The sequence below is a fragment of the Telmatherina bonti genome (assembly GCF_933228915.1).
Source record: "Telmatherina bonti genome assembly, chromosome: 8".
Classification (NCBI taxonomy): Eukaryota; Metazoa; Chordata; class Actinopteri; order Atheriniformes; family Telmatherinidae; genus Telmatherina; species Telmatherina bonti.
In genome coordinates, this window is record NC_136626.1 from 26,235,603 (window position 1) to 26,258,580 (window position 22,978).

A 22,978-nucleotide genomic window follows, 5' to 3' on the forward strand; every position below is an offset into this window, starting at 1 on the left:
TGAAAACATAGTGAGAAATATTTCATAATTTAATTGCAGTGCCCGGAATAAACACGAGCCGAATAAAATGACACTGCTTTCAAATTTTTTGTTTTCTTATATTAGGAATTTCAAGACACAGGATGGAGGCTTGATTGATGGAGGTAACAGTCAGAGATGGCTTGAAGATGAAGTCCCATCCAAAAAACTAAGAGTAAGTAACAATTAATGCTTCAAATGACCTCAACTTATTGGATTGGTTGCAAGTTTTTTTGAGAACTTTGTGTATTTTTGTAGACGGAAGACAAACCTCTGCTGTCCATGACCATGGATAAAGGCGTTGACCGAAGAGAGTGGACCTTGCAGCACCGCAAAGCCGCAGATATCACCCTTACTCCCCCACAGGCTGACCCAGATGCTGACTGTCTGGATGTTAATGTCAAAGGGCCAGGTAAGTTTTTTTGTTTTTGTTTTTTTTTTTAATATTTCTAATTGTACAGTGGTCTCGGTTTTTTTTTTTTTTTTTTTATTTTAATGTTAAAAAAAAAAAATTCCTCTCGTCAGATGGTTTTACTCCTCTGATGGTGGCATCACTGCGTAATGGTGGCGGCCCAGACTGCAGCCTGCATGGAGAAGAGGAGGAAGAGAGCGGAGGAGATGAACCAGGACCGAGTGTTATTTCAGACCTGATCGCTCAAGGTGCATCTTTGATGGCTCAGACAGATCGGACAGGAGAAACAGCTCTCCACCTGGCTGCCCGCTACGCGAGGGCTGATGCTGCCAAGAGACTGCTGGATGCTGGAGCAGATCCCAACGCTCATGACAACATGGGTAGAACTCCACTTCATGCCGCAGTGGCAGCTGACGCCCAGGGAGTCTTTCAGGTAACGCAACTCTCCAGGGAGAAAAGGATACAGAGTTTGAATATTGAAATGTTTACATGCAAGACTATTCACATAGATGGTCCACTTGCATTCAAAATGTGAAGAAAATTAAGTTATCCTCTCAGTTATATAGAATTTAGGTCCAATGTCCATGTGTTTTTGTGTTTTTTTTTAGATTCTGATCCGTAATCGCGCGACAGAACTGGATGCCAGGATGAATGATGGCACAACTCCGTTGATTCTGGCTGCCCGGCTAGCAGTGGAAGGCATGGTGGAAGAACTCATCCACTGTCACGCTGACATCAATGCTGTGGACGACCACGGTGAGGAAAAACTTGCATAGGATGTCAGATGCATGCACTAAGCATTCGTTGAAAAAACTTTGCTTGTACATGAGCAAGACAAGCTGGGTCCTACATCTGAGTCGGAACATTTTGTGAAAGTAAATCTTTGAGTCTTTGTAATCTACAATTAAATTATTCCAGATTTGAGTTAAATGAAAGTGTGAGAAGCTCTGATTAGCAGCTGATGTTTCAATTGAAAAGCAGTAAACAGTTGAAAATGGACAATAAAAAGTAACTTTCAGTTTTCTTGTTCTACCATGTTAGGTAAATCTGCTCTGCACTGGGCAGCTGCAGTTAATAATGTGGAGGCCACTCTGGTGCTTTTGAAGAATGGGGCCAATCGTGACATGCAAGACAATAAGGTGGGTTGGATCTTTTACTTATTCTAGTTGTTGCTCTGTACTCTCTTTGTTTTGAATTCACTACGTACAGTTAGCATGACAGCAAAAAACCAGACCAAACACATAATGTACATGCACATTGTAAAGCCTTAAATGAGATATATGACAATTTCTTTTAATAAATTGTTTAAAATTGTTTATTTTTCTATCAAATTTCACTCAGCACATTTTTTTTGTGAATTAAATGGCCAAAATGAGGAGGCTTTGGTGAACTTGGAGCTGCAGTGGTTGTTTCAAGTTTGTACCAAAGCCCCAACATGGTTGAAAACAGAACATGACATGGTCATAATGTATTTCTCTCATGTTTTGTTATCTTCAGGAGGAAACCCCCCTGTTTCTTGCAGCCCGTGAAGGCAGCTTCGAAGCGGCTCAGGTTCTCCTCGACCACTACTCAAATCGTGATATCACTGACCACCTGGACCGGCTTCCTCGTGATACGGCACAAGAGCGCATGCATCATGATATTGTCCGTCTACTGGACCAGTACAATTTGGTTCATAGTCCGCACAATGGGCCGAACCACATGGGCGGAGGAGGAAACCCCTCGGTTATGTGTGGAGCCAACGGAGCAGGCTTCATAGGCGTGCGCCCCGGACCACAGGGCAAGAAGAACAGAAGGGGTGGAGGGGGGACAAAGGTGGGAGGTGTTGGTGGGGGAGCTAAGGAGCTGAAAGACATGAAGACGAAAAGAAGAAAGAAGCCTGCTGGTGGCGAGGGGCCAGGCTTGGGTGCTGCAGGAGCAGGAAATGGAGGGGGTACAAGTGGAGGGAGTTCAAATGGTGTAAAAGCAGCAGGGGGGCTTCCAGAAAGCTCTGTCACCATGTCACCTGTTGACTCTCTGGAATCGCCGCACTCCTACACAGGTGATGTTTCTGGAACCATCTCCACCACAGCAAATTCACCTCCTCTTCTAAGCAGTCCGAATTCAAGACCGATGCTGCCCCCTGTTAGCCACATGCTGGGACAGCAGCAGGGATGGGTGGGGATGGCCAAGCACGGTTACAACAGCCATATGTTTGGCCTTGTCTCACACCACATGGGTGGATCACACCCTGGCATGGGCCAACATCACAACCAGGGCCCGGTGCTGACGCCCATGAATGTCACCATGAGCAGGGAGCAGCTGCCACCCATCGTTACATTCCAGATGATGGCACCAGGAGCAGGCCAGGCCATGATGAAGCAGCCTCAGCCGGGGCAGGTACAAGTCACACAGTCCCAGGGGCAGAACCAGAATCACAGCCACTCCCAGCAAGGTCCAGGCCACCTCCACTGCAGCCAAGGTATGATTTACCAGATGTCTGATCAGATAGGCATGGCACATGGGCTCTCCCATCCTCTGCAGCATCCTCACAACATCAACCACGCCAGCCATGGAGGGATAGAGAGCCAGTCTCGACCCCTGCCCTCGTATCCGCCCATGCAGAGCCCAGTGGATAAATACCCAACACCCCCTTCCCAGCACAGTTACACCACTGGTGGCTCGGAAGGCACCACACCAGGCCACTCTGCCCACCCACCTAGTGAGCACCCATACCTCACTCCATCACCCGAATCCCCTGACCCATGGTCCTCCTGTTCGCCACACTCAAACTCGGACTGGTCTGATGTCACCACCAGCCCTACCCCTCTGGGGAACTCCCACCACTCACTGCCATCATCACACCACAAACACATTCCAGAGCAGGCGCAGATGCAGCCACCTTCGCAACAGATGCAGCAGCCCCCTCAGCAGCCTCAGCTTGGAAACATGCAGGTGTTTGCGTAGAGGAAACCAGAAACTGACTGACTTTCAGGTTCTGTGTTGTTGAAAAACATAGTAACACAATCACTGCTCCTCTTACTTCTCTCTGAAATTCTCCTCGTTCTTCATTGTAATAATTAGTCACGTTCTCTTTTTATATTCTCTTCTCCTCTTTGCACTTAAGAAAACTCTGTATATTTTTTTTTTCCGTTATTGAATATCATTAGCTAGAGATCAAAAGTTTCCAATGCCAGAGGCATGGATTTGACTGTCACAAGCTCAGAAGGCTTGTCTGTATCCCAGCCAAGTGTCCTCAGCTCCCAGCTGGCCCAGTGAAGAGTTTTCTGTCTGTTTTCTCAACAACAACCACTGCTTCACCACGCAAATGCATCACAAACTGGCTCAGTGGTTATTGAGGGATCAAGGAAGAGCCAAAAAGACGCTGTTCAGCTGGTATCACATCAGAAAAACAGACTGTTCATCCGGACACAGTTTAAGGACTGCATATTTCCAACACTGACATCATTTTCACTGGATAACACTTGTGTGTGTTGTTCAGTGTAATGAGTCTGGCAGCGCTAACTTCTGGTTGAAACTGTTCACACTATTATTATTTTTAATGCATTGGGTCACCATCAAGTGTATGCTTTCATTCTTAAAGCAAAATTGCCCGTCGTGTCTGATCTTGTTTTTTTTTTTTATCCATTCTGTATTGTTGTTGTTGTTGTTTTAAAGATTTTTTTTAATGATAAGAGAAAGTGACTCATTTAAAGAAGCTCATGCTAAAGCAGTGTGCCGTTGCTCTTGTGTAAACCTTTTTTTTTTTTTTGCATTTACGCACGTTGATTATTATGTCTGCACACTTAGAAAGGTCATGAAAAGCGGCTTTTGTGTGCATATCATGTAATCCACATGTTGCGAAATACTGATACATTGAAGGCAATGACTTTTAGAGAAACACAAGAGTTGAAAACCAAACCACTTATTGCAGAGGCCTTCCCACCAGCAGCGCCCCTGTTCTTGATAAGTATCAGAGGGATGAATACAATTTGATCTGTTGTATGATGAACTGTACGTTCACTTTGTGGATATCCTGCTTGTTAGAGCTCAGCTGAATTTGACTTCTTCAAATATCTTTTAAAAGCAAAGAGCAGTACTATGTGCATTTCCTAAATGATTGTGAATGTTACGGAGGTGCTTGTTTAAACCGTTACACTGCCTCTTCTGGAAATAGTTTTCTTCTGAAAAATATGTAACTAACTTTTCTTAAATGCAATCGGTGTATCTGTTCACTTTTTGTAATCATCGTGATTCATAACCAAGTCTGGAGGTAGTCAATCAGAAGATAGTTTTGTATTTGTTATTGTTTTCCGTCATGAACTTGATGTTGAGCATAGCTTTGTGCGACTGCTCTATAAACAGACAATCATTAACTGTTTACGTGTTGACAATTTTAAAAAAAAAAAAAAAGGAACATCGGTGTCTCTAAGACCAAATTTTGTTACATTCAGCCAAAAAGAAATGTAATTTTTGTCCAAATATCTGTCAGTTGTCATTTGCAAAATTCTTGTGATCAATCAGAAAACACACCCAGAATGTGTGATAATTGTGTTTGTGCCACGACACCAAATGTTCATATTTTAGCTTCCTCACAAGAACCCTGTGGTTTAAAAAAAACAAAAAACAACATGCACTCTACATATCTTGAGATATCAGTCAATTTTAGTACTTGGAATCTTTTTAGTACATATGCAAGGCTGTGTTCATATTCTGTATATAAAATGTTTTGTTTTTTTTCTTGTTTACTGTACTTTTCTCTGTTAACCAAAATAGCTTATAATATACACACAGTATGAAGTAGTTGTTACCATGTTTGTATAAGGTAAAGCTATGACCCATTATACAAACTGTTCTGAAAAAAATAAACCTGATCAGGTGTTCACTGAAATAAAGCTCAGATCTTCATAGACTTACCCTCCTTGTATGTTCTCTGTCGAAAAACAGCTGAACTTTCAACAAGTTTATTCATTTACAAACTATGACAAGTTGAATCTTTATTATTGATTAAGCTTATCCTTCTTTGTCAAAACATGCTGCAACAAACATACTTTTCTGTTGTTGCTTGTCCTGCCCAGCGTCATAAAAGCAGAATGCTGGTCTGGTTTCTGCATTGTCTCCTGACAAATTTACTTTACCAAGTGGAAGCTTTATGGATGTAAAGGAAATTTTGCTTTGTGTGTGTGCTTATAAGGCTCTCCTTATAACTTGAGTAGTTTTCTATTTTTCCAATTTAGTTATTGCTGAATTATAGAGTAATTCTGGAGATTGAACAGAAGAGAAAAGAGGAGTGAGGAGAAGGCAAAGACAGCAACAGCTGTATAATTAAATCCAACTGCTACATCTGTATAGACACTAGATGAATTTTAATAAAGGTAAAGGTTTAAAAAAGCAAAGACAATTCTTTATTTCTAATCAGAAAGAGTAAAACAGCTGAAGAACATAGTAGTCTGAAGAGTGTTCTCCCACGGACAGCAAGGACAAGTTGCCTTTTGTATGACAAATGATAAACATGAAATGGTCTAGATATCTAGCTGGAGCTCTCATCTCGCTCTCTGTCCTTGAAAGCCCCAACGCTATAGCACCTGCACAAGAGGAGCCTGCATGACACTCCTTAAGTAGATATTTAAAATACAATATCCAGCTGAGGCTGCGCAGTGGTTAGCGCTGTGGCCTCACAGCAAGAAGGTCACTGGTTCGATCCTTGGCTGGTTTGGTCAGTGGCCTTTCTGTGTGGAGTTTGCATGTTCTCGTGGGTACTCTCCAGGTACTCCAGCTTCCTCCCACCTTCCAAAACACATGCATGATAGGTTAATTGGTCACTCTAAATTGCCCCTAGGAGTGAGTGTGGTTGTTCGTCTCTCTGTGTGTGGCCCTGCGATGGACTGGCGAGCTGTCCAGGGTGTACCCTGCCTGTCGCCCAAAGCCGGCTGGGATAGGCTCCAGCTTCCCCGCGACCCTGAATTGGAATAAGCGGTTCGGAAAATGAATGAATGAATGAATATCCAGCTGATCAAGTAAATTGGGGGAAAAAAAAAAAATCCATCACAACACTGAACAGGAAAGGTCCTAGGGCCTCTGTAAGAAAATAAAGCAGAGAATAATCACCTATGAGAAGACCAACCCAAAAATATGATGCAACCACAACCAAAGAATAATTGTAGCAAATAGTAATTAACCTTGCATTGTGTTAGTGAGTGTGTATGTGAGAGAAAATATAAGGAATAAGTTATGTTTAATCATGACTGCATTAAGCAAATTCAGCTATCCCCCTACCAAGGATGAGAAGCACACAACGAGGGACCCCAAGACCTGGTCAACCAGCAGCCACCAGGGAGTGCTGGACTTTGTGACATCATCCAGCCGACAGCCATAGTGTGAGTCGAACCTGAGGACAACCTGTGTAGCTGCTTTGCTGTATGATAGACCGTGACTGGGAGGATTTCTTTTTTGTTTGTTTGTTTTAATATTATTTAAATATTTTAAGGTGTGTTTTAATATGAAGTCATTTATAATGTGTTGTCTTGTGGAACTTCACTATTTTCTGTTACTGCTGCCATGCTGGCCAGGCTGTGCTTGTAAAAGAGATCATTTAATCTTAAACAACTGTCTGGTAAAATAAAGGTTATATAATACATATGTAATACCTAGGAACATTTGTAATTTTGCTATGACACATTTTCAAAAATTTGAAAGAGAAACCAGCATTAAAAAGTAGCTGACTTTCAGGCCTTTGAAACAAAGGTATTTTCTTCTCATTGTCCCACTGCTGCAATATTAATAGAAAAGGTGGAAGTCAAATAGTTTCCTTTATAACAAAAAAGTTTTGAAACCATTGCAGTAAAATTTAACATGAAGGTAAAGTGAGAAAATCATGATTTTACTACAGTAAGGAGCCTGTGATGTCAATAAATATTTAACTGTGACAACACATTCAATAAAATTTTAAACAAAAAAAAACAAAAAAAAAAAACTCTATTAAACAATATAATTTGCATGCACCTTAGGTGGAATTTTCTTTCCCCCTTTGACCTTTTTAGGTGGAACTTTCTTTCTCCTTTTCTGTGAAACTGATACTTGAAAATGTCATTTCATGACAGAAAGAAAAAAGCAGCCCTGCTGTTTGTTGCCAGACCAGCAGGTGGCGCAAGGTCTTTTAGTTGTTACAGGCAGCCCGAACTAAAACACGAAGAAGAGTGTCTAACACGGAAGCTCTCCAGGATTTAACTAAAATCTGCATGAGACTTTCCCGTACGAGACTTTCCTTTTGTAAATAAATGTTTCTTATGGCAGGTAGTTGAAGTGGGATGGCGGATAATGTCGACGTGGAGACACTGAACAGATAACTAGCGCTAACCACCGGCTGTAGTGTTAAACAGATATTGCGGGTCAATGGACGGTCGGACTTGAGGAGCTGCTGTTGTGACAGCTGGGTTAAGACACCAGTACCTGTACCAGTACCTGTCTGTCTGGAAGAACCACCGTAACCAGACTACAGGGCGTTAAACCACAGGACAGGCTTGGTTTGATGCGGAAACTCACCTGTGAAGTTGCCTGTAAAGCGAATTGAGAATAAAGGTGAGTTTTTTTTTTTTATGTCTCACAAATCTTTGCTCTTTCTTTACTTCTTTATTGTTTTTCTTTACTTCCCATTTACTAGGTGGATATTTATTCTTGTTTGCCTTTTCTGTGTCCAGCTTCTTGCAGCTATGGCTTCATCCCGGCTGAAGTACGTCTCCCTCGGTGTGCTGGTGTTCCAGACCACCTCCTTGGTGCTCACCATGCGGTACTCCCGCACCCTGCAGGCCGAGGGCCCTCGGTACCTGGCCTCCTCTGCAGTGGTGGTCGCCGAAGTCATGAAGATCATCGCCTGTTTGCTGCTCGTGTTGAAAGAGCACAGTTAGTAGTGAGGTTTTACTTTAGCAAATGACACGAGACAATCCTCTAAATTACAAGCAAATCCCTGCAAGCAGGGCCGGATTAAAAGTGCACAGGTCCCCGGGCCCAGAGTGTTCCAGAGGCCCTCCCTTCCCCATCGCAACATTGTAAAAATTGTGACTTATATACACTCTGAAGACATTTCTAACATCTCTCAGCCAGTGGTACCAATAACAATTCACTAGACCAGTGTTTTTCAACCACTGTGCCGTGGCACACTAGTGTGACGTGAGAGATTATCAGGTGTGCCCTGAGAAATTACCCAATTTCCCCTAATTGCTTTAAAAAGTAGCAATATACCCCAGTGAAAGATAATAAAATTCCTTGTTCTTGTGTTTATCTGATTTCTATTCATGAGGCTTTGACAAGATGGACTTTATATTATTAATATGGACTTTTTAAAAAAAAAAAACATTTTGGTTTGTGGTGTGCCTTGTGATTTTTTTTTTTTTTAATGGAAAAAAAGTGTGCCGTGGCTCAAAAAAGGTTGAAGAACACTGCACTAGACACTGTTGTGTAACTATGTGGCTTTTATTTACATTTAGTTTCATGTCCAAACTGCTGGTGTATGCCCACGTGGGGCCATGTGGGGCCCTGGGCCCATAATGCCCATTGAATAATCCCCAGCCTTGCCTGCAAGTAGTGTATTAGAAAACAGCAGATATTTAATCATTGTCATTACACTTGAACTAATGTAATTCCTTCATTTGATGTCAGTTTCCAGTAGTTGCTTTTTTTTTTATAACCAGTCTTTTAGAAGAAATGGTGTTCAAATGAAGTTCACGGTGATGTTTCGTTGGCCTGAAATGCAAACTAGCTTTGCGACAATCTTGCATATTAACATGTTATGCTTTTTAATACGCACTCTCCCTTTTTAAAAAATGAAGTAACTCACATTATTTTAAATGATTACATCTCTTCAAAGTTACTAATCTGAAATGTGTCCTAACTCATCTGCTTTCACTGTTCAGGTTACAGCATGCGAGCTCTTAACAGCATCCTGCGCCAGGAAATCCTTCACAAACCAATAGAGACACTGAAGCTGGCAATCCCCTCTGGGATATACACACTGCAGAACAACCTGCTGTATGTCGCTCTGTCCAACCTGGATGCAGCCACCTATCAGGTACGACCAAGGGCAGGCTAGCAATGAAAGAAGATGAAACTGCTCGGCTCTACCCACTTCAATGCAACAAGTACTCAAATAGCCAGTGTATTATCCTGATTGTTGGATTGCGTGGTGTTTTTCTTGTTGTTTTTAAGTTTTCCCATTTTATGTCAATCAGGTGACATACCAGCTGAAGATCCTGACTACAGCTCTGTTTTCAGTGTCCATGCTGGGCCGCAGACTGGGCATCTATCAGTGGCTCTCCCTGCTGATCCTAATGGCAGGAGTCGCTCTTGTGCAGGTTCAGTATATATTTTATACACTCTCTGCTTTTGTGAAATGATGTTATTTCTACTGATTTGTCAAACAGCTAACAATGACAAAGTTTTCTCTGTGTGGTCTGTCCTAATGGGAAAATAATGTGAGATTGAAACAAAGCATAATTGACATCAGCCCTGTAGTTAAACTGGGCAGCAATAAGGAGTGGTATAGGACGTTGTTCCTGCCCTCACACAGGTTCTTTATGACATTCTTTTTTATTGCTACATATTTATTATTTATATTGCAAAATACATTTTACCTTTTGGGATCAATAAATTTGTAATGATATTTAATCATCCTATAATGATTTTTGATCACTTAATAATAATACGCCAGGCACATCTGGATCTGATCTGGGATCAGGCTTATTTTTTATATGAAAAACTGTATCAACATTAAGAAATAAATGTAATTGCATGTTTCATGTAATTTATTTCTAAAATGCATCATTTTACATTGAAAAGTAACTACAGATAAGAGTTTTAATTATGCATGACAACTTATAGCAAGTTGTTGAAATATGGCATCATGAAGATAAGAATCCAAAGCCTACATCACTTTAGGCCAAAATTACTCTTAAATATGTTTCTTTAAACCATTATAGAAATTATCATTGAGGAAATCTTGTTTTTTTTTCCTCCACATTTTGAAAAAAAATTCCAACAAGAATAGACTTCTTGAAAGCCTGTTTCCCCTAAATGATTTCAAATACATAAAAAAAAATAAAAAGATAAAACAATAATACAGATGTAATGTAGTTTTCAGTGTATTCTGATTAAAAGTACTTATAAGTACAAAGCTCAACGGTGAAGTCATAATTCATCCCTTGTCTGAGTTTTGTCTGATCTCCAGCTGTGCAGCGGGAAACTTTTAGCTTAAACTAATAATGCTGAATAGGCTTATCTATTCAGAACTTAGCCTGTGATCTCTTTGCAAACTTCAGCAGAAATCTTTAAAGGTTGTACATTTCTTCTCAGCTTGCTGCCGTATTATCTGTTTGCAGCATGGATATGAAGTGGAGTGGCACGTGTAGGAGAAAAAGCTGTATTTGTATGTTCACGGCAGCATGTCTTAGTGGTTTCATGGTTAGCGCTGCAGCCTCTCACTAAGTAGGTCGCTGGTTCGATTCTTGGCTGGCAGGAAGGTTTTTTTTCTGTGTGTAGTTTGCATGTTCTCCTCTGTATGCAGGGTTCTCTCAAGGCATTTAAGCGGAGAACATGTTCACCATAAGACATGGATGTTCAGTTGCTATGGTCGATTGACAAAAGCATCTGCCAAATGACTATAGAATAGAATAGAATAGCATAGAATAGAACATTCAGCCTGGAATCAGTTTTAGGAGCGGATGGTGCTTGAAAATCAAAGTTGGAGGAAAATGTCTTCATTTCAATCGTCTTTAACACAGAAACCTTCTTAAGCTTCTCTTTTATTCAACTTAAATAAATAACAAGTTATTGTTTCACCTTGTTTGAAAAAAAAAAAACATTTAGTTTTAAGCCCTTCAGTGGATCCACTGCCTGGCACTGTGCTTCTCTGTTCACCACCTTAAAGGCTCAGAAGCAAGAGCCACAAAAAAAGCAGCAGTCTTTATATGGACAGTCTGGTTTCATATTCATGCACTTTGTCACTGTTTCTGATCTTTAGCAACAGTTGTGCTGTTAATTGCACTCAGCAGGATGGGTTAGGGGGGTAGACTGAGAACTGCTCTTCACTAAACAATACTTTCTCTCTTTAAATAAAAACAAATAAAGATTTAGCTGCACTGCATCTCTTCCTTTGCTCTCTTACTTTCTTTTCTCCAACAACATCCATCTTCCCAATTACTGCGGCACATAGAACAGAAGAACTCACCCTTTGCAGCATTTTTTACAACTCAGCAAAGCTGCAGAAATCGCCTGTGTAAGAATTTTCAGGTATTTCAGGAGCGTTAGCAATGCTGAAAACAGCCAGTTCTGAGGTTTTAGTTAATCTACAACAGTTTTATGATCCATCCAGTGATTGTCTTTTTTGGCATATTACAAAAAAGACAATCACTGAGAACATGTCATATAAAATATAGTACATGCACGTTTATGGAAACATGATCAGGTAAATTTAATGGTACTTTGTGGGAAGCTGGAGCATACATGAACTCTTTCCATTGCTTTCTTTCCTTTTGGGGCAGATCTCTTCTAAAAACATGGCATTAGTAGACGACGTTCCCTCGTTCTGTTTTACTGTAGATCATTGTTAATTAACTCTTCTGCAACTACAGGTTTACAGCCAGCACCTAATAGTTTAAGGTGTGTTTTTACCAGATAAGACCTCGAAAATGGGTCTTTCAGTGTGTCATCATGGCTAAATATGCTCCTACACACTCATACACTTGTACAACAAAGATGAAGTTTGGCACTCAGTGGTTTCATGTGTGTGTCTATTTGCAGATATATTTGTGAAAGATCCAATCCCTAAACCTGTCAGGAGTCAAGTTAAGATAACCTTGAAAGATTAATGTGGTCTGACTCATGAGTGAATAAACAACACTGGATACAGAAGGACCAATCAGATGGTTGCGTCCCTGTCGCATGGTGTAATCAGTAAACATTTATAAGCTTACACTTTCTGTCTTGTTTACTTCTCTTTTATCGTTCATCATGATGTCACCTTCATCTTAAATGTTCTCAAGTAATGCTTGAAGTTGTGACTATAGACAAAACATACAGTTTAACTTCTGCTTCTGTTTTCTCAGGAGGGAAATCTGCCCGCTGTCATTTTTTTATTTCTAGATTTAAATCCTGAATCTGGAAAAAGTTGTTAAGATTCAGGCACTTCTCTGTTTGTGCTTACAGTGGCCCTCTGAGTCTGCCGTGGCCCCGGATAAAGAGGCCCCCTCTGCAGGCTCCCAGTTTGTTGGGGTCACAGCTGTGCTGGTGGCGTGCTGCTCCAGCGGTTTTGCTGGCGTTTACTTTGAGAAAATCCTGAAGGAAAGCAAACAGAGTGTTTGGATCCGTAATATCCAGCTTGGTAAGTTTCTGTCCACTTGTCAAATCAGTGCAGGTCAACAGATGTGGGTGTTTCTCTTTCTTTAGCCGATAGCTAATATGTGATTTTGATTAGACAATTTTTTTAATGTTATTGCACTGCAGACTACATAGCAATGTAGAAGCTAAGGCTTTTGTAAGGACCCATAGACCTCAGACATGTGTAAAATGTGTAAAACTAAATGCTCAAAGCCAAATAGTTAGATAAATGCCTGCTGGGATATAAATGTGGTTAAACACTTCTTTTATAAAACAGTTCAGGACTTGATATCAAACCTTCTTGGCAGTTTAATGAAACTCAAGCCGTATCACTTCGACACAGTTAGCTACGCAGTCTTATGGCTTTCCAACAGCTGTTGTAGCTCCCAGTATCCACCGATGCTTTTCTGCTGAAGGCTGTCCGTTAACATTTTGATGGACTGGATAATTTAGCTGGCATTAATGTGATCATGTGTTTCACACTTCCTGTGCGTTTCCACAGAACCAACAGACATCGTTGCCCACAGATGTGCCCGCCTGTTAATGGGCATTAAGTGTTCAGGTGTCAGGAGATGCCAGTTATTTAAAAAGAAAACGATTATTAACCCAATTAAATAGCTAACTGATTAATTGATCTACCTCTGCAAAATGACAACCAGTTAAAAATATGTAATCCTTCGTGGTAAGAAGTAATATCTAAACAGTCAGCAAAGAACAGTAAGAGGTTGTGGTGTTCGACCTGCCTGCATCGATGAAGGCACAATTTTCATGCTTCCCAAGCTCTTTATGCTCAGAGCCAGCTGGGCTCCCCCCCCCCCCCCCCCCCCGCTTGTTCCGATATGTCTCTGTTAAGATGAATGTTTCTGTCTTGGTTATTTTTACCCTGGAACGTGTGAGGCAAGCGTTCAGCCTCCTGTGACTCTTGCTGTGAGCTTAAAGCTTTTTCACCTGCGTTACACATTAGAAGCTAAATCTAAGGAGATTTTGAAATAAATGCAGCCTTTGCTTTCCTTTTTGTTTCAGACAAACTAGCATGCTGTTTTTGTGTGTGTTTAGGGATGTTTGGCCTGGTGTTTGGCCTCTTTGGGATGCTCGCCTACGATGGGGAGAGGGTAAAGGAGTCGGGGATGTTTCAGGGATACAACACAGTCACCTGGACTGTTGTAGCCCTGCAGGTAATTCTCCCTCTGCTGCCGGAGAATACATTTCCCACCAAACTATTGCATATATAGTCACCTCACTGAGCTAACAGAACCCATTTTGTGGGTCAAATGTCCTGCTGGCCCCTTTAGGTCACGCCTTTGTCCATCTGTGTCTGTGTGTTTGTTTCTCCAGGCGCTTGGCGGTCTGGTCATAGCAGCAGTCATCAAATACGCAGATAACATCCTCAAGGGCTTTGCTACATCCCTTTCCATCATCCTTTCTACTCTTATATCGTACTTTTGGCTGCAGGACTTTGACCCCTCAAGGTAAGTGAAGTCATTTCCTTCGTCTACTTTGTGTTTTTATCACTTGCTCGTGATCTGAGTGTCTGATTGTGTTGTCTGCTGCCATCTACAGCGTGTTCTTCCTTGGGGCCATTCTGGTCATTGTGGCCACTTTCCTGTACGGCTACGAAGGCAAGTCGTCCCCCAACCCCAGCAGGGCGTAAGCTGACTCTACGGCAGCAGCAGGAGGTCGTGTTGAAGCATGAAGACTGACAGGACAAAGCAGGACAGAGATGAGAGGAAAAAGAAGGGGACAGGACTTCATCACATATTGTGATGACTAAAAGGAGGAGTAGAAAGAGAGAATTTGAGAGAGGAAGCTTAAAAGAACTGCAAGCACAGCGCTGCAGTGTGTCTCACCAAAAGTGCCTCAGTTGTGCAGGATGAGCAATGAGAGAAGAAAACAAGTGTATGTTTTTCAGTTTTTTCCTTTTCCCTTTAATTACCACTGTAGAGATCGTCCTGTGTGCCAAACCCGCCAAACTAGAGACGTTGTCGACTGCACTGAATATTCGTGTTCATCAAGAACCCGTTTGACTGCTTGTTACTTGTTACTGCCACGTCAACCACATCTATACAATGAGTGATACAAAAGGCAGGCTGGTGGAAGTTTCTAGATCTTCATGAAAGCTACAGTATTTATTCCTTTGCCCACTCTTCTTGTCCCTTTGTGACCTCTGAAAGCACACTTAGGAGCCTGGGATGAACCTCCGCAGCCATTGTTGGTTTTAAAGCTGTGTCAGGCTCCAGTAAGTTACTGGCTGGGGTGTTTAATACTGAAGCTTAAGTGTGGAACTGTTTAAGAGGCCAGTCAGCCTTGGAGGCACAAATCAGGGAAAAATGTAAAAACAAAGCTTTAGGCTGTCGCGGTTGCAGTGATCATCTTTCATTGTTTCCTAAATTATAAATCTCTTGTTGCGATTTGTCCGACTGTGGTGAAAATAGTCTTTGTTGCTAGGCAACAACAAACTCTTTGATAACATATAGAGCGTCTCGGTGATAGGATTGCTTTACTGTTTGACCGGTGGAGTCAGATGTTTGTATTTTGGGAGGGGTTAAAATGCTTCATATATGAATGACTCTTAAAACCTCAGAAATAAATGATTACGTGAAGAATTTGATTGTTGAACTGAAAAGTTAATTAAGTGTTTGAGATTTTTTTTTATGCTACTTGAATTCATGTCAACCTTTGGTGTTAATAAACACACTATTTGAAATTGAAATCTCTAAATCTAAAGTTGCTCTTCCAACTTCTTCATGTAGAAACTGAGCTGAAGTTGCATCATTTTTTGTAAAACCCACTGAAGATGGTCAACAATTATTTGAGAAAATAAGCACAGAGATTTGTGCCACTGTATGATCTACGTTGTTGTTTTTTTTCTTTTCAAGCTGCTTTTGGTATAAGCGGGTATGACCATTTTATTATTTCAATAAAATTTATGTGAATCTTTTTATCAAAATGTAAAACAATTTAACTCATGCAATGGTGTTATTTTGTGGCTCTTCCAATCTTTTCCACTTTTCAGTCCGCACATTGGCATCTTATACTCAGATAGGAATGTTCTGCTGTAGAAAAAAAGAAATTATAATGAAACCATGTTAGGTATCCAGTCAAATGGAACAAGTTTGGAAAGAGTAGGCAATGCACTCAATTTTAAATATGAATGTGTTTTGTATTTAGATTGTGACTTTAAGAATTTTAATTTCTTGATTGCTTAACTTTAAAAAAAAAAAAAAATTATTCATGATACAGCTCTTAACCTGTTTTACTTTTAATAAAGTGAACCAGAAGTTTTATTTTAGTTACAAACTTGTTCTGTTTCATGCATGAAGAACACAATCTGATCACACCCTGAATGTGTGATTCTCAGTTGACTCTTTGGCGTCTCGCCTTAGAACTGTACACCAAATAACATGAATAAATTCACACTTTGATACATTTGGCATTTGTTTTTAATGAGTTTAAAAACACTGCATGCAAAAGCCACACAGTCTGATAAAAAGGACCGCAACACGGCTGAATTTCACACCCTTCACGTTATAACACTGAAAAATACCTTTAACTGCTCGTGTTTGAATAATCACTGCATTGGACTTCGAGTCAGTCAGCAGAGCGAGGAGGACTTATCTCCTTGCAGAGTCATTCACTGCCACACCTTAGTGTCCACAGGCACAGCTGTTTCTGTGAAAGACACTTGAGGCCCTGATACATGGACAATAGACTGTGCCACCTCATGGTCAAGTATAAATATGTTTTCATTGTTTTAATCAGGGAAACATGAGTTTCCACTTTGTTTCACAATATTTAAAAAAAAAAACCACACAATTCTGTGATTAAATTCACAGTCCAATAAAGATCACTGATTCAATTCTCCAGTCAAAAGTGCTGCACGAGATGTTTCCCTTGATTGTCAGTGTGAGGTGTCCCTGCCTCACACACTGCTTCGGTGTGATGGATACTATAGGCATGTTGATTAAATGTCCATCGTTCACATTTCTATGTGAGTGCTTCAGGGCATAGCAGTCCCTTCCTGGGGATCTTGGCTCTGGTGCTGTTTGAGATGAGGTGTGTTTGTGTGTGTGAAGGCTCGTTCGGTTGCACCAAGAATAATGAGCAGCATGAGAATGATGATGTCATCCTCCTCTCTTCATCTCTGTCTCAATTGGACTAGCTCAGCAGTTTAGCATAAGCTCTTTTTTTCTTTTCTTTTTGTTATAGAGGCAATATAAACATATATACACCAAACAGACCTGTCTGGGAAACAGCAAACATTTCCTCCGAGTAAACATGAGGCATAATTTTCAGTTTTTCAGGAAATTTCTTTGACACAAACTTTGGAAAATGTAATAATGGCACAGGAAACAGTATTTCTGTGTAAACCAAAATATTTCCCTTGCCTTTAAAGGGTTCATCTTAAAGTGGCACCATGTGCCAGTAACACTTTTAGTTTTCAGCAAAAGAAACTTGCCAACCACTACCTGGATTGTTAAGAAATTTTGGTTCAGACATTATAGAAATGCTAACAGATGTTTGTGCGACTACTTGTATTAGCTTCAGTACTTAACTAACTTTTCTACTACAATTATCATTACCTATTGGATTTTCTTTTTCTTTTGGAGGGGGAGTTTAAATTTAAAAGCAATTATAATCCCTTCAGCTGTTCTTAGCAGTGATGTTAGCATGCTATGATGCTAAACAGATTATGAATATGGTAAATTATACCTGCTACATTAGCATATTAGCGCTGCAACTTGAGCATGTTAGCATGTTGAGGGCATGCTTAGCTGAAACACTGTTCTGTTAAATATTTAGCTTTTCAAAGCTTCAAAGTATGTTGCTGATATTTCACACTGCCACCTGGTTTTCTTGTCTTCGTATTATTTTGTATTACATATCAAAGCAGAGAACTTGTATTAGATCCTTTTCAGTTTGTTGTTGCCAAGTTCCTTAAAAGTTCTTTTTTCAATATAATGAAAAAAACATTAAGAAGTGTTTAAAAAAAAAAAAAAAAAATACACCTGGAATAATACATTAGAGCTAGTCATTTTACTTGGTTGCAGGTCACCAAAATGTTGAGGGTTCAAAAGCAAATGTGGGGCCAACTGGATGGCCTCTAATACCTGGGGTGGCATCCCATTTGCCAAGTAATTAAACTTTTAACAAATGTTCATTGTAAACCTCCCTTTGCCTGGGTAAACCTTGGCTGCTCATGTGCTAGTAAATCCAGCATGTAATTTACTTTTAGATGTTCTACATCGATACAATCATGTCATTGACCATAATGCAGCAATTACACATCATTATCCCACTAACTTCCAACATGGATAATAATATTTTCCTGTCCAAACTTAAATTTTATAAATAGTATGTCATAAAACCACCAAATGTGACTGCTGTGTAAAGTGAAACGGCCAAGAATGCTGATAAAACCTGTGGCTTAGCTCATAGCACGTTTTTCTTATTATCATTAGTGTAAGTGTTTATGTCAAATTTTTTAAATCCACACAATTCAGGAAAATCCTAACAAAAAGATGTCTATGAAAAAAATATTATTGGCTGTTTTTGCAAACTTTGCATTACACTTGCATCGGATGGCCACTTTACTTGTAATAATCAGCTCATCATTTCTAGAAGACCCTTTTTAAAAGGTCTCATTTATATGAGTCTTTATCCCCCATCAAAAACTTTCTAGAGACACCCCTGAAGTACATCCCAAAAAGAAGGTGAGCCTTAAATGAATGACTACAAAGGGAACATTTCCCAAAATGAAATTGCCAAGAATTTGGGTTTTCATTCTCTACTCTGCATCATATGATTAAGATCCATTTACATGAGGGACAGGAAGATTAAAAGACCATTCTCTTCAGCCCCTTGGAAAACACTGCATTAAAAGAACAGCAAAACATCACCACATAGGCACACAAAGACTTCTGAAATCCATTTTCAGTGACCAAACTTTGTCACTCCATTCACTACAAGTTCAAACTTCACCATGCAAAAAACAAAAAGATAAATGCAAACAAGGTCTAGAAATACTCCCACCCTGAAAACAACAAAATACTGGGCAACATAAATCTTATAAAAATGGTAAAACATTTCCCTGTCAAAACTATTTCAACAAGTGTTGTTAACATGGTGGTAAACACAATTGCCCCAACTTTTAATACATGTTGCCGCCCACAAACTCTAAAGTTTTTCAGTTTCAGCAATAATTTTTTTGTGTTTTTTTTTAACTAAAAAATAAATATGGAGATCAGACAATTTTAAACCATTGTATAATGTTTCATGCTAATTTCCTTTTGTAAGGACATGTATTAATTAAAATATTTGTGATGCACTTGAGGCAACTGAGAAGTTAATTTTGTGTAATATGGTTGAACCAGTTTTGTAGTATTCATGGCTATTTTGAAAAAAAAAAAAAAAAAAACCCTACAGACATTATGTGAAGGCAGACTGGTAACCTCATTTCCTTACCTGTCAGATGAGCATGGAAAAGAAATGTTCCTGTTCTATTGTCCACTGCTGTTCAACAGGCATCTCTGGCTTTCGAAAGGCAGAACATGAGAAACTGCAGCGTTGGTATGCTGGCAGTTTGTGGTGGTGAAAAAAAAAAACCCTTATCGTGGCTTTGCTTATGTCCGAGTGTGTGTATGATGACATATAAGATTTTAATACTGCATTTCCTGTGATATGTCAAAAGTGAAATAGCTCAGAGCTCTGTAATGGTCACAGTCTTTTAAAAACAACCAAACAATCATAATCACAGATGAGGCCCATGGTGTTTGTGAGGCAGTCTGGTGTGACACAGCAGCAATCCTGGATCTGACCCTGGGACTCTATTATAGAAAACAAACAACAGACACGTATCCCTGCACACCCACACTCACATCATCCAGCTGATATTATAGTTATTTCTGTTACAAAAACACTCCACAGAGTTGTTGTCCTCCTCGGACTTGTAATGCTAACACCTTTTCCTGGTTAATCTCACTCTGCGCTTCAGTGTAAAGTGCAGAGGAGGCTGTGAGTATGTCATCATTAAGGCTAGAAAACCTTTTCTAAACCGCCTTGATGTAGGTTTCATCACTTCTTTCTGAGCCTGAGTTGCTACATCCCGGCACTGAAGTTGTTTTATTTAACTTTCCTTTTTTTGTTTTAGTCTTTAACCGATATAGCATCGCTTGCATGTGCTGGGTTGGAGTGAATGCTTTCACACAGTAGCTCAACAGCACCAGAAGCAGAGACAAACACTTCCTGGATCATCAAAGGCAGCGGTGGGGAATTAAGGCATTTGTCCCCTTAGGATTGTAACTGTGATTTGTACCATCTACGGTATGAGTATCAGCCTGCTTTTTTTGTCTGCTTTAGTCTCGCGTCATCTTATTTAGTTTCTGTTTTACTACAAATGTGGCCCATTGTGATGATGATGATGATTTTTTCTTTCTTTTTTTTTTTTTTTTAACAGGTCAATCAGATGTTCTCATTGTTCTATTTGGGTGGTATTACAACAAGCGGAGGACCTCTCCTCGGCCTCCACATCAAAACCTGGGCATCATTGGCATTTGGCTTCCCCATGGCATTGTGAGGGATGGGCTCCATGCGGGTAAGCACTCGTGGCTGATCCTGGTGCAGACGCCCCACTAGCCTGGCTCTGGAACCTAAAGGCAGGGATGGCTCCACTATGATATCAACTCTCATCCTCCACTTGATGGTGTGGAGAAGGATCTTTTCCCTAGATGTGGTGTTGAGTGCAACCAGCCAGGTAGTGAAGCTCTGGTCCCGTTTGATGTTAGTCAGTAAGGGGGTGTTAGATTCACTGACCGGCACGGCCCAGGTGACACTCGGATAAAAGTTGTCATTCATGCTGACAATGAAGCGAGACGGCTTGGAAGTGGGGCCGACTATGGTAACGGTTTCTGTGGTGTTTCCGTACCAGGGGTAGCTAATGCCGTCTGAGTCACTGATGGCCCTCACCAGACCCTCTCGCAGCTGAGGCAGCTCCCAGCTTGACCTGGAGAGAGACAGTACGAAACAAATTTCTGGTAAACTCTGCAGTGAACATTTCAGTGAAAACAACGTTGTTTATATTATATTACCTTTTATGGTACAATATTATATACCATTTTAATTCATACAGTTTGATGGTATTGAAACATGCACTGATGACATGCAATATAACTTGCTGCTGTAGATAAACTCACTATAGCATCAGAATAATGGCTGAGTTAGAAAAATGAATTTCCAGCAGCAAATGCAGCAAACACGATTGTGATAGTTAGGATTGTGTGTTTGTGATAAAGTAGCACTGCACTGGCTGAAAAACTTAATAGGTGGTGTATGAACGTTGGTGAAATTGGCCTTCATCAGTTTACACTGTTTCTGCGATGCTTGCTGTTTGCTTGATGCTCCTCTGCACACTGATCCTGAATTCCAATGAGAAGACACATAAATGTTTTCTTTTAACGACTTCTCATAAAGATCTTTTCTGTGCAGGTGAAGTTGCACAGTATTGCACCACCCTTCCGTACCCTGTCAAATCTTCCCTTTCTTTTGTATTCAGAGGCATTTTAATTTCCACTTATATCAGTCAACTCACTCAGAAAGTTGTCTCCATCTCCCAGACTTCAGTCAGATTCACCACTATTCTCTAAACTGCCGTTTCTTAATTGCATGTAGGATTGAAAAAAACTGCTGCTTGAAATTCCTCCCTGCCTTAACCCTTTATCAGACAAGTGACTATTTTGAACACTTTGTTTTCTTTCATTTTCAGCATAAAACAATTCTTTTTAAATGTAACAACAGAATGGAGGTCTTGGTACATACCAGAAGGACAATTTTAAGGTTAAAATGTCTAATTTCAAGGTATAGATTATTTTAAATCTCAGAGTGATAGACAACTGATAGAAGGAGTGCTTAGCTTCTCAGGATATTTAAACTTTTTGCATAATTCTTCTTTCTTTTTTTAAACTCAAGAATAATAATAATAATATGCACTTTGCTTAAAATTAGTACTTTATCTTCAACTTTATGCCTCCTGTCGTCTTTAAGGAAACTTTGTGCATAGTTCTGACACCACTTGCATCAAGAGGGTTGTCTGTGTCAGTGGATCATTATCATCCCTGTTGTACTCACAGTTTGGACATCTGGTGTCCCCCTTTTTCTTTTGTTTTCTGTGCTACCATAACCAACCTGATGACGACCAGCCTAAACTCTATCTTCTCACCCACCAGGATTAAACACCCCCTCACATACTTCTATGGAGTCTGTGTATTATGGGGGGGGGGGGTGGCACCATGTCTCAGTGGGCACAATTTGAATGTGAGAGCAGCAAATGCTCCTCTAATTGCAGTTTTTTTTTCCCTTTTTTTTTTCTTTTTTTTTTTTTAGGTGCCAGAGTCACAGGAACAGAATCTGTTGGTGGGCGTTTGAATGAAGGAGGCTGACGCGCAACATAACCTGCTGCGTACACAAATGCTCCAACTCAGTCGGGTGCACAGGCATGAACGCGTGACGTGCAGCCGTGCACTCGAACCTCTCTTTGTACCACAGATGATTTCATGGTGATGTGATGAAAATGCAGGTGAAACAAGTGTGAACTCACATGCCGATGTCTCCATAAGTGTTGTAAAATTCCATCTGAGTGCACGCCTGGATCCATCCCACCACCCATGTGTCATTACGCGGAATTGGGGGCATAACAATCCTGGCAGAGGCTTTGAAATAGGGCGTCTTGTATCGAAGCACTATGGGTGAGTTTTCCTCGATGACAGTGGGACACTGGTCTATGGTGGCGGACAGGTCGTACACCACGATGTTCTCCCGTTTGATGCGCGACTTGTTACAGGCTATGCTCTGGATGCAGCCCATGGCTGTGCAAGAGAGTGTGATGGTCAGGAGCAGCCAACTGAGCCCAGCAGGCCTTGGGAACCTCGCAGCTGACTGGGATTCGACCAGTATCAACACTACAAGACCGTGCATCAGATGGCTCTGTAAGGCAGAGGTGGAAACCACCACACTGAAGGCCCAGGTCAGAATTATGGTAATGCTTGAAGAGGGATCAAAAGACAGTGTCCAGTGAGGTCAGGCTCCAAATTCAGTCCGTCTACATCCGCCGGCTCCTAGGCCACTTATCTGTGGCTGACCCCTTGATCTGACCTCTCTGGATTCTGCCAGCCAGAGGAAGAAAAAAAAAAACAGCTGCCCCGCGCGGGTTAA

General features: G+C 40.7%; 3 protein-coding genes across 4 annotated transcripts in view; 2 read left to right on the plus strand and 1 right to left on the minus strand.

Moving 5' to 3' along the window:
* The window catches only part of notch2 (notch receptor 2), a 45,663-nt gene extending 40,359 nt beyond the window's left edge, over positions 1-5,304 (plus strand). For both annotated transcript variants that reach the window (XM_079245540.1, XM_079245541.1), the window contains exons 30-35: positions 106-193; positions 277-430; positions 544-863; positions 1,039-1,186; positions 1,472-1,569; positions 1,928-5,304. In XM_079245540.1, the coding sequence (XP_079101666.1) occupies positions 106-193; positions 277-430; positions 544-863; positions 1,039-1,186; positions 1,472-1,569; positions 1,928-3,376 (2,257 nt within the window). In that variant the 3' untranslated portion in view covers positions 3,377-5,304. The remainder of the gene's footprint in view (positions 1-105; positions 194-276; positions 431-543; positions 864-1,038; positions 1,187-1,471; positions 1,570-1,927) is intronic.
* A 2,315-nt stretch (positions 5,305-7,619) lies between these two features.
* On the plus strand, positions 7,620-15,867 carry slc35a3a (solute carrier family 35 member A3a). The gene is made up of 8 exons (XM_079244669.1): positions 7,620-7,987; positions 8,107-8,308; positions 9,319-9,473; positions 9,634-9,756; positions 12,605-12,779; positions 13,832-13,950; positions 14,111-14,244; positions 14,336-15,867. The coding sequence occupies exons 2-8, from the start codon at positions 8,119-8,121 to the stop codon at positions 14,424-14,426; spliced, it is 987 nt and encodes a 328-aa protein (XP_079100795.1). The 5' UTR covers positions 7,620-7,987; positions 8,107-8,118; the 3' UTR covers positions 14,427-15,867.
* A 4,384-nt stretch (positions 15,868-20,251) lies between these two features.
* fam78bb (family with sequence similarity 78 member Bb) lies at positions 20,252-22,741 on the minus strand (the record flags this gene model as incomplete). The annotated part of the gene is made up of 2 exons (XM_079245144.1): positions 20,252-20,774; positions 22,365-22,741. The coding sequence occupies 2 exons, from the start codon at positions 22,739-22,741 to the stop codon at positions 20,252-20,254; spliced, it is 900 nt and encodes a 299-aa protein (XP_079101270.1).
* Positions 22,742-22,978: the final 237 nt, after the last annotated feature.